The 12275-nt window shown below is 38.0% G+C and overlaps 1 protein-coding gene across 1 annotated transcript in view; it reads right to left on the bottom strand.

Moving 5' to 3' along the window:
- Positions 1-9151, bottom strand: part of adgrd1 (adhesion G protein-coupled receptor D1) — a 43323-nt gene extending 34172 nt beyond the window's left edge. Inside the window, exons 1-7 of the mRNA XM_030765935.1 lie at positions 9098-9151; positions 8950-8986; positions 6932-7024; positions 5445-5540; positions 3857-3979; positions 2662-2838; positions 1095-1356 (exon numbers count right to left, since the gene is read on the bottom strand). Coding sequence (XP_030621795.1) covers positions 1095-1356; positions 2662-2838; positions 3857-3979; positions 5445-5540; positions 6932-7024; positions 8950-8986; positions 9098-9151 — 842 coding nt within the window. The remainder of the gene's footprint in view (positions 1-1094; positions 1357-2661; positions 2839-3856; positions 3980-5444; positions 5541-6931; positions 7025-8949; positions 8987-9097) is intronic.
- Between the last annotated feature and the right edge of the window lie 3124 nt (positions 9152-12275).

Here is a 12275-nt window from a genome sequence, read left to right as displayed (position 1 = left end):
GGAGACGACCAAGGGCTTGTCTCTAACTAAAAATGCAGAGAAAAAAATCCTTTCTCTTTGGGGGAATGGAAAGCAAAGTCATCAACACTGCCGTTCCATCACATACGTTAGCTTTTCCATGTTAGCTCAAACGGTAAAACTCATGATGTTTACTCAAAATCTGATACTTGTATTCAGCGATTATCTTACAACGACAAAGCAGGAAAAAAAACCCCACTAAATCCTTAAGAGCAAACAACTCTTCTGTTTTTGGTTCTGCTTCAAATGTGAATCAAATAGCAAAGTTCAATAAGGTCAAGGTCAAAAACCAAGGTCAAGGTCAAAGTCAACCGCACACGGTAACGAACCCAAAATCTTGCGCTGATCACAGCTGAGAGATTCAGGCAAGGCCCTCAGCAGAAAAAGGACAAATATTTACATCATCTTTGTGAGGGCCTGGGTGTGAGAGAGCAACAGCTGGTGTCACTGACAGCCCCGAGGAAAAAAAAAACACACAAAAAAAAAACAGGGATAACCCCTAGCTGAGGAGAGGCATGCAGGCAGAGGCCTGAGCTGTCATAATGCAGGACAGTTGTTGTTATTGTTGAGTTCATGGCTATTAACACCATTGTAAACGGAAAAAGAATTCAGAGAGGCAACCACTTTGTTCCAGTGAAACAAAGTCTTTCTACAGTAACCATCTGTAATCCTGTCTCATTTGGCGCTATGAACCCAACCCTTTGTAAAAATGTCTTAGAAGTGCGTTTGATCCAGAAAGGATCTGACAGAAACCTAGTTCTAGGTTTATAAGGCATGCTTAACTGTGACTGTGTGGGGAGTCAAACCAGTATAAATAATAAAAGTAGGATGGCTGCTCCTCAAAACAAAAAAAAATCAAAAAATCTCCATTCATAGAATTAGAATTTAAACTGAAACAACACAAACATACAAATACACCCATACACACAAACAAACAAATACACACACACACACACACACACACACACACACACACACACACGTGCACACACACGTGCACACACACACACACACACACACACTGGATTTGGGAGAGAAGAGAAAAGAAAAAGTTGTTAAACAAATACCACAGTAACTTACCTATAGCCGCTTTATAATAAGCCAGGATTTCCTCATCTGACAGGGCTCGTTCCCAGATGATAAACTCATCAAAGGCTCCGGCCACATAGTGCTTATAGGTATGCTCATTACTGGTGCCGATGACCAGGTCAGGATACTGGTCGCCGTAGTTTTTGGACACATTCCCTGTTGTATCGCTAACGTTGAATGTACCATTAATGTATACCTTTAAACCATCCTTAAATGTCCAGGTGAAGAGAATATGCGTCCAGTATGGACCTAGAGAGAACGGAGGAGAAATAGAGCAAGATAGATAGATAGATAGATAGATAGATAGATGGATAGGAACACGGGGAGTGATAGACAAAGAGGTAGAGAGATAGGGGGAGAGAGAGAAAGGGTTTTGAAATGACAATGGCTGCAGATGTATTACTGAATTTTTCTAGGGATGAGATCAGAGCCATGTATCTCTAATCAGTAGCAAATGCAAAGATGTTATGTTGACATTGTACCAAATACAGATACAGAATTTCAAATGTGGATTAAGCTAAACAACAAGCAGAAGAATAACAAAACCTTATAAAAAAAAAGGCTTCCAAAAATCTATTACGAAAGGCAAGAATCAGAGTTAAGGATTGGGGGCACGGTTCTTATTACGGCCTCCTGCGGAAGGGACAGTAGCTTACCATGTAAGACCGTGCAAGGTTTACGTTTTTTTTTAATAGTTCATATTGCCTGTGTGGTTTCAGCCTGCCTGTTTTTTTTTATACACACATTCTCACTGCATGACGCCTGCCCATGCTAAAGGTACTTAACAAGATGCCGCTATCATTCAATTATCACAAAATACACACTTTGAGCAGACAACACAATCCCACAACCCCAACGATGACGCATTGTTAAGCAATCCAAGAGAAGAAAACCCAATCCCAAATGACAAAATAAACAGATATACGTAATATATATATATATATATGGCCTGGGACGCCAGATGCCTCATCGTTGTTAGATAAAGCACCTTCTGTTATAAGTCTGGACTGTTTAATTGTTGTGCGATATGTCTTGATTTATTCGATTTGCTGTGATTGACGGGAGAGACGAAATCGTCTCTGTGGTTCGAGAAGCAAACGTGTTTTGAGGGAGGCAACGTAATTTGTGGTGGAAAGATATAGAAAGAAAAATCAGTCCAAGATCAGGGTACATCCTGATTTCTTCTCCTTCTGGTTCTAATCAATGCAATTATGTACATAATTACACACTTTAAATATTTATGGTCAAAATTCAAATACAGTTCCAAACCAGAATGCATTTTAAAACGTGTCCATGTGTAGTCAATTAGAATAAAACATGGGAAAATGATAATCCAAGATTCTCTGTCCCAAAGAAAAAAAAAAAAAAAAAAACACGTTCCAACTCTATCCCCATTCCCTAAACACATACACACACACACACACACACACACATACTCACGTGCCTGCCTGTGCGCACATACACGCACACATACATACACACATGCACACACACACACACGCACTCACACACACACACACATACACACACATAGTCATGTATCCCTGTTAGTACCTGGCAGCTGGATGTGAACTTTCCACCTTTTGGTGTTTCCTCTCGTGTAGAACTCCACGTAGCCCCCGTAGGGATTCGCAAAGACAGAAAAGCCGTTGGAGATGACTTTACCTCCGGACGCCACCGCAAACCGTGACTCCACCTCGTGATTCTTCCAGAAAAAGGAGAATGTGATTCCTGTAGCGCAAGAGAGAATGTTTTTGAGGGAGATGGAATACGTTCAAACAAAGAAATGAATTAGAATACGTACCGTACATGATAACTCGAGACTTTAAAAAAAAAAAAAACAACAACGGAACAAACGGTTTAGCTAACTCTTAGCATAACGGTCTAAATTACAAAGTCAAACTGAGTTCACCCGAAAGAGGTCAAAGGGTTAAGGACACACGAACAAGAACTATTAAGGTAAAGAGAAGTAACACCCTCCGTTTTCAACAATATTTTTTGATATATGAGTGTTCAAGCCTGATTTTCATTATCCTCTAGCTAGTTGCTGAGTACACTCCGTAGTGGAGGGCTTCTAGGAAACATGAGCATATGTGGATCTGAACAACACCAAAACTTTATCAAACACAGGCCACTTTATCACTAACGCAAAAGTAACCCACTCTGGCCAAGACCTGAAAAATAAATATCATTATAAACTATTACTTTTTTTCTTCTTTTGGGAGCGGCCTTTCTTTTCTTTCTTTCTTTCTTTCTTTCTTTCTTTCTTTCTTTCATTCGTTTCATGCAAGATGAACACCAGATGATGTCAACCATTGTGTAAAAAATTTGATGTAAACAGATATATTTCACATGTGACATCAGAGACTAGAAATTTTGATTCGTTCTTAAACGTCGTGTCTTTTTTGTTTTTGCGATTTTATTTGAATTCTGCTCATTAGACGCAAAAAAAAAAGAAAAAAAAAAAAAAAAACCCTCTCGAGTTTTCTTTGGCGTATGACTTTACCTATAAAAAGTTGTGTATTTGTGATTTACTATTACACCACGTTTTGTCCTTAAAGCAGGTTTATATACCTCATTAACAGAGCACACAGTGAACCAAAGAGGGAAAAACAGAAGGGCATTATATGTTTGTACTGGGAGAAATGAATGCATAGAGAGGGTGCACAGAAATAAACACCAACAGGAAAATCAACAAAAAGAAAGAAAGAAAGAAAGAAAGAAAGAAAGAAGGAAAGACCAGCCTCACCTTCGGGTCCACATAACGTAGGGTCACTGATGCAGGAGTTCTTATAGTTGCCAAAATGGAGGAAGGTGGCTCCTTTGTCTCCGTTGAGAAAGATTCCTTTGTTAACCATCCCCTCTACAATATCTAAAGGGGACAGGGAGCATCAGTACCTTCATAGTATCTGGAATGGGTTGAGTCACACTGAACAGTCAAAATCAGATTAAAAAAAAAAAATCAATTTTCTGTGCAAAACAATATTTGAAAGCTAACACTGAATTTAATGTTCTAACTTTGTTTTAAAATGGCACAACTCACAATGAACCCGTCAGCCACCTTCTGTAGATAATAGTTTTATTTTAGCATAATTGACCCCTGGCGTACTTGAACGCTGGCCATGTGGCAACGTCTTAAACGTTTACTGGCCCAGGTGAGAGTTATGAGAAAATGAAATTAATAAATGGGGCAATTCTCATTTGCCAGAAAGGCCAACATGAAATCAGGTAGATGATCAAACGCATGTGGTTACGCTGGAATGTTCCGATTTCAAGTCAAACCGTGTTTACTTGTCCAAAACGTCTGATTAATAAAACCTGTGACTGTTTTCCAAACAGTACTTTGGGTTGTCCACAACTTTCATTCTAACTTTTCTTTTTCTTTTTTTTTTTTTCTTTTTTTTTAAAGCTTGGACCTTCTGTGTGAACACAGAGCAACAGTTATGGAGCTGCGATATTAATTTAACCCAGGAGAATTTAGGAAAACCCCTCTTTAGTGTCCACGAATAAAAGCAGTTTTCAAATTAATAAATAGCACGCTGTTTTTCACTTCCACTTGTGTAGGCTGACACAACACAAACCATCTCTATAGGCACTGAGTAAATCTCACAGAATTACAGATACTCTTTCATAAAAGTCCAACCAATGAGTCATACTGCTATCTCAACTTTAAAAAGTCCAACCTATGAGTCATACTATTATCTTAACTTAAAAATGGACAGAGAGAGAGAGACAGAGAGAGAGAGAGCGAGAAAGAGAAAGAGAGATGGTGGTGTGTTGGCATGCCAGTGTGAGATGCTGTGCAGTGGTGGTAAGCGTGGTGGTGAATTTATGGCGGTGAAACAGTGATAAATTTAAACAGAGATCGTTATCCAGTGGCATAATGAGGTCAAACTCACATCAGGCGAGTCTGATCCTGGAGGAAATTTATCTCTCTCATACGCAATTAATAACTGTTCAAAACCCCTTTAAACCAAATTTTTTTTTTTTTTTACCAAAAAGACATAAACCTCTGCCTTCACCGAACTTTTCTCTTTTCACTCAACTTGTCAACTCGTCCTCATGAGTAGACATTTCATCTAAGACATGTCGATTCTTCCATCTTATTTTATCATCCGACGATCTCCTCTTTCGTTTTAGACAGGGATATGTTACAAGTAAAAAAGCACTCCTTTAGAATTTGAAAAACACTTGAAAAAAAACCAAAGAAATACTACTAATAATAAATTAAAAAAAAAAAAACCCATTCCTGTAGGACTAGCAGTAAATCAACCCAGGGGATTTGTTTTGTACACATGCTGGTTTTTTTTTTGAGTGAACGTGTATGAGTTTCTCACCTACTGTAGCAGAAATATTAGTGTAGGTAGAGTCATTGGTATACACAGAGGTAGAGTTATGGTAAGACAGGACAGTGTGGTTGTGGATTCTTAGAGCTGCGATGGAGAAAAACAAAGGGAAAAACAAACAGAGACAAAACACATGTGACACAAGAGAGGAGGTGATTCAAAACAAAGAGACAGACAAAAATGCACACATATAAAACCAAACACAAGGACACAACGGTGGACATCGAGAAACACAAAGACACTGCACGGTAGCTTTTGACAGGAACAGACGAGCAGACAGTCTGAGGATGAGGCTACGGATCCCGGATCCGGATGCAGTTTCGAAAAAGCTGATCTGTCTTTCCTCTCTTTAGTGAGGATAAATATAAATCTGGCCTAGATGTGAACATACATTACAAAGCAGCAGAGACACTTAATATAGACATCGTATACCCAAGCAGTTTCCTCAACGTACTATATTTACTGTCTCTGTGAAATCAAGCTCTTTCTTCAGAAACCGTATAATTACTGGCTTTAAGCATCAACTGTTGGCTGTATCGCTCTTTTTTTCTTGTCCCTCTCTCTTTCTCTCTCTCTCCCTCTCTCTCTCTCTCTCTTACACACACACACACACACACACACATGCACACACACGCACAAACGCATCCAATATCTTAATCCTCCTCTATCTGTTCCACACATGGGAAAACACATTGCGTCTACCACAGATGTGCAGATTCAGAGAGGCAGTGAGGCTTCCTCAAAGGCCCTTCCTGTGGTGAGTCTTAACGGGCATTAGGCACAGACTGTACTGTACTCATCTGGAGAGGCCCCCCCCCCCCCCCAAAAAAAAAAATCCCACCGTCGTAAGATACGCTTCATCAAAAATGACATACGACCGTCCAGTAATATAGGAGAACTCAAACTGAAGGCCATCAGCTGTCTATCCACAGGAAAACTACTCCTACTGCCGCTGACTGTGGTGTGTACCAAAATAGCACCAAATAAACACATGGGTACTTTAAATCAAACTTCACACAAAATACTGAAAAACGACACAAAACTGTATATATATATATGTATATAATTTGTATAAGTAGTATATATGTATAATATAGCATATATGCATATACTATATTATATATAGTATAAATATACTATATGTAATTTACCCATTCGCTGAAGAAAAAAAGCCCTTTGAAGTTGTCTTTAGAAAGAATGGAAGAATGGAATGGCATGAAGATCATTCTCTTTTATTTTGATATAACTGACAAATTAAGTCACAATTTAGTGGGACAGCTGTACAGACACAGAGTGCTGAAACACTGGAGCATACGCGACTAGTAAAGAATGCACAGCAGCTGTCAAGAGAGAAAGAAAAGCAGAGAGAGAGAGAGAGAGAGAGAGAGAGAAGGGAAGAGGACAAAAGAAGATGAAATGAGGAGTGAAACAGCAGTTCCTGGTGAACCACATACTTATATCTGTTCCATTCACATGACCTGTTCTGTTCCCGATTTGATCCCAAAGGCCATGAATTCCATCCACTGCATCCAAAGGCCAGTAGTGTGTAGCATTGGCCAGTACCTGGAGGCCTGGGAAGAAAGGAACAGCAATCCATCAGGGGAAATGCCTTTGTGTGTGTGTGTGTGTGTGTGTGTGTGTGTGTGTGTGTGTGTGAGTGAAAGTACAATGACATAATTGGCATTCTTTACAGTTCACTCTCTCTCTTTCTCTCTCTCTCTCTCTCTCTCTCTCTCTCTCACTCCTTTAAACAGTCAATGCTTTATAAACTAGTCACTAGTTGTAACAACTACATGTTCCTTTGATTATTTTATAGCTCTGGAGAGATGACAGATCAATCCCAAGGTACATGTTCATTTCTGGTATCTGTCATTAGGTGGTATCTTGTGTGCTGTCAATGGATTAGAACAAATGTTGTGCAATGGGCTGCATTTCACTGATTTCAGGGCTCCTTAATAAAGCAATTTTGCACATGCATCACAATGGTAATGACCTCTGTAACGCTTACAGCTCTTCCCGACAAGAGCGCATCCGACAGTTCTACCACATGCGTTGATGGAAATGATCTTCTCGTGAAGAAACATAAAGGGCAAATGTTTCAGCACCCATGAGAAAGTACTTATTCACGCAGTCGGTGCTGTTTGGAGAAAATGGGTCAATTTGGGTTAATTGTTTCCTTTTGGTTTTCCACTTTCCAAAATAACTTATTGTGATATAGCTTGCAGGCCAGAAAAGTTGGCATTGAAGTAGCCAGTGAACACTTCAGGAAGATCACCTGATTTCTTCAAACCGTTACTCTCTTTTTTTTTTTCGCTTTTTTATCTTACAGTAATTCTTAGTCTACTTGAGTTGATTGGTTCAATAAGGAAACGTGTTTATAGTTCGGAGAGAGTTACTCGTTCCTTTCCCTCGGGATTCGTTCATACGGTAAGATCAGCAAACTCATTTAGGCTTCTAACATATTGTTTGCTGTCTATGATTCAAAGCTGGAAACATTTTGTAACCTCGGTAATGTATCTGTTTTATTTCAGTTTGAGATTTTAACAGGAACCAAACTGACATATGACTCAGGTGCTAGAAACTCGTAAGTGAATTTACGACAGACTGAGAGAATTCTGCGAGCAATAAGGAAGTAATTGTCAGAACAAAGAAAAGCTGGGGAAACTGTACTGGAACCAGTTAGTTAAATAATAAAGACAGGTTACGTAATACACTTTAACTTGGTTCACGGTTGGCAATGCCGGGGCACTAACGAGAGAGCTAATCTTGTAGATGTTAGAGAAAGATGATATAACCAAAAAAGACAAGCGAGTTGTACAACATAGCAGTCATTTCTTCATTTGATCTCACGATGCTGTTGCAGCTGTCTGCATTCAACCATTCCAAAATCATTAACCAGAAAAAAAGGCAGATTAATGAAAATGAAAACCATTCTTTTGGGACTCTGACACACAACCCATAAATCAGGAAAAAAAACCCATTTCTGACAAATGGTCAGATTTACAACCTCTTCTAATTCATTAAACCGTCAATTTACGCATAACTTCAGTTTTATATCTTTAGTAAACGTTTGATATATTGCACATTGTCCTCTGCGAAAGCCCTTGGGTCGGAATGGATCAATTTTTTAAATGCAGCTATTTATCGTCTTAAATCTTTTGCTCCCTGCCAATAAGAGGGGTAGCATCTTCACGTTTTATAATGTGTAGATTAAAGATAATGTGATAATATGATATGGGAATTAGTACGACAAAATAAGAATAAATTGTTTCTGCCTTTAAATATTCAGTTATTTTGTTGTAAAATAATAAATTCAACAAATGTGCTGGTTCTATAGAAAACTATTCATTAACTATGTCCACAATTAATTTAGCCTAATATAACATGGCTTTTACTGTTGGGTATATTTACTCTAGGTAATCAACTGTTTAAATGAACATATTGGGTTTTAAATCAAAGATGTAATAGACTTGTGGAGAAATCGGCGCTTTTTTACCTGGATGCTTAGACGGCGCTACCGCGTCGCCACGGACCTGTTAATTAAAAGAAAAACACAGAAACAAACAATTTGCTCAAGCTTAACGTTAGTGTATCAAGTAATACTTTCAGTGGTTAGGAAACCATTGTGGTTTTTTTTTCTTTACCTGAATCCTGTTTAGAAATGCTGTTAATGGCAATAGTCTCAGTAACAGGTCCATGACTTCAAATTTTCACTCAGCGAACGTAAAAGTTTTTTTTTTTTAAAGAATAATTATAACAGTTATACATAAAGTTGTTCAGAGTCGATTCACACAGGTGATGAGCATTATCTGGACATCACTTAGCCTACTTAAAAATGAAGCAAAGAGCCGTTGATTATTTGTCCTCCAAAAAAAGAGTTAGGGTTAAAGCACAGCAAAGAGAGAAAACTTTTCACATCTTTATCAAACCAGTAATCCGTCTTGTAGTTCTGGTTAATGTTTATAATCCATAATGCTTTTCAATCTTCTCACTGTAAACTGGAATACGACAGTTCGTCCGTGGTGTACTTCACTTGCTGCTACAAACGATCTCAGCTTACAGTGCTAAACACGCGCAAGTGGGCTGTTCTGAAGAACGTGAGAAATCAAGTGTGTGATGTCATTTTGGAAGAAACTGGACATCGTAATGATGGAGAGTGAATGAAGTATCTGAACAGTTGAAACACACCCATTCACAAGTGAATCTGAGACTGCTAAAAATGTCCCTTCACAAAACTTGCGCCTTTGAAGTTTTGGATAAGAGAGAGAGAGAGAGAGAGAGCTTTATCCCTGGCACATGTTTATTAATCCATTCATTTTGATCCCTTGTCGCGTGCTTCGAATGCTACAGCCACAGTCCTAAAAACGATTTGTGTTCACCTGTAACACAGATTAAGATTGCCTATTACGTAATGATAAATTCGGCTGGACATTTTTCGGGTCCACGGGTTTAGGACCGCAAGACGCGAAATCCCGAATCAATGAGGTGAAGCTGACACTGCCATCTTGTGGTACAAAGAGTTAAACCAGTTCAACTGATATGGCTGCTTAAAAGCCTAGCTCAATGAGAACGGATATGACAGTTCCTTTTAGTTTTAAAATAACTTATTTCTTACACAGAAACTTAATAATAGTCAAATATGGTTATAATTCAGGGGATGGGGGGGCTGTTATTTCTAAAACGCAGTCAGTTAATGATGGAATTTTAATATTAAGAATTCCACTCTATCCGATCCATCTAATTTCCATGTTTTAACTTTTAATATCAATGATTCCTTTTTTGATACCAAAAATTTCAGATTCTTATTTCAACTGGTTGAAATTAAGTTCTAGATATATTATCACTGGTTAATGTAGAATCATTAAGATTACATAAACCACTCATACCTGTCAAAATTCCTTTGTTGTTATTGGTATTTCAAGTTTAAAATGAATTAAAGTTAAAATGTTAAAATTCATTTTAGAAAGTGTCACCACCATTCAAGCTCTTTCGTGTTAAGCTTTATCAAAATTGCAGGAGCCAAACAAGAAAAGAACCGCGCTGTTTACAAAATATCAAATTTATTTTGATTAAAAAAACTTTTTTGCACATGCACACTCACACAATATTTGAGAACCATCAATATAGGCTGATATTTCATTTTTCTTTTCATCTTTTTTTTTTTTTCATAAAGCTAGCACACAACTGCAGACTTGAAAACATTATGGTTTGAAGACACCATGAGGAAAGCTTGCACTGTTAGATTATAAAGTTTAAAATACAAAAAAGGCAGTCAGAAAAGCAAGTATAAACATTTAAAAAGAATTTACAAATGGACAAAGTACAAAAAGAGCCAACAGTCACTCAAACAACATGTAGAAGCAATGCCCAATAAACATATTCTATGATTTTATGACTCGCAAAAAAAAAAAAGAAAAAGAAAAAAAAAAAAAGAAAAAATATACAACTATTTTTTTTTCTTAAATGTGTTAAAACGCCTCGTATTTTGGCTGAAAATTGTACAAGTTATACAGAATGTTTTTCATACATTCTTTTTTTTTTTTTTTTTTGGCAGTCTTGGTTCAAATCTCTTTGAAACTACACAGAATGCTCACTCTCAGGCTGAATATCTGCACCCCACCAGCCGGTGAGAAAACGGGATGGACAAGGAGAAACAGAAAAGACTGGGGGGGGGGGGGGGGGGTTGAGTGACAGCGATGTTTTCTGAAGGGGGGCGGGAGGGGGTGTGTTGCATGGGGAAGGGGTTGGCGTCTGAGAATGGGGAAGTCCATTTCGCTTATGGGACCAACTCCAGGTCAGATCAAACTGACTACACCTGACCACACATGGTCAACCCTGCTGATGTGAAGGTATGTATTAAAAATGTTCCCTAGACTGGTTTGAATTGAGCCTTTATCCTCTGTTCTATGTACCTGTCAAAGCATCTACAGAACTACACTGTCCAGAATTCAGTACAGAGAAAAGGCTATGCATACAACGCATTGAGAAACTGTAAGTTTGTAAAGAGTAAGTTTGTGTCTCCTTTAAGATGAATTTGTCACAAGTAAAGAAACAAAGAAAAAGCCTTGTGCTCCTTCTGAATCATTTGTGCTAATCTAAGAAACACAAAGGATGCAAAAAAAAAAAAAAAAAAAAGAAAAAAAGAGAGAAGATCATAGATGTTTTCATTTTTTTAAGGTCCCTTAATCTCCGCTTTGACAAAACGAGTATTGAAATTCTGCAATAAGCAGCACATCACTTGTATACACACACACTGCTTTTTTTTTTTTAAATACAACAGCTTCTCTCTCTCTCTCTCTCTCTCTCTCTCTCTCTCACACGTGAAAAGGAATGCAATGTTATGACTGGACACAACACATACAGACACATCTCACTCCATTGACTGGACAAAACACAAACTGCTGTGTGTTAATAAGGCAAACACATGGAGGTCATATCCTACCAGGCCTTTCATGACCATACAGCGCGGAACTAGTCGTAAGTGGTAGGGTTTTTTTTTCTTTCTTTCTTTTCTTTTTGTTTTTACCTTTTAGGGGAAAAGAAAAATATTTTACCTACCCCAGTAATCTTCTTACTTCATATCTGAAACTTGTGCTAATCCAAACTTGTGCTGCTCTAAATATAATTTAGCTTTGGGTCCAGTTTTGAAATGTGCTATATTAAGAGATTATAAGGGACAAAAGTTTGATTGAATTTAAGTGATTTGCGCTTCATTCCAATGGTATGGGTCTTTGTAAACACCATATATGTTTCCCTCTGACTGCAGACAAGAATTCTAGAATTCTAGGGGATTCTAGAATCCTAGGAATTCTACAGGGAAAA

The sequence above is a fragment of the Chanos chanos genome, chromosome 1 (assembly GCF_902362185.1).
Source record: "Chanos chanos chromosome 1, fChaCha1.1, whole genome shotgun sequence".
NCBI lineage: Eukaryota > Metazoa > Chordata > Actinopteri > Gonorynchiformes > Chanidae > Chanos > Chanos chanos.
Note: the sequence above shows the minus strand (reverse complement) of the source record. Positions and strands in the feature narration are given on the sequence as shown.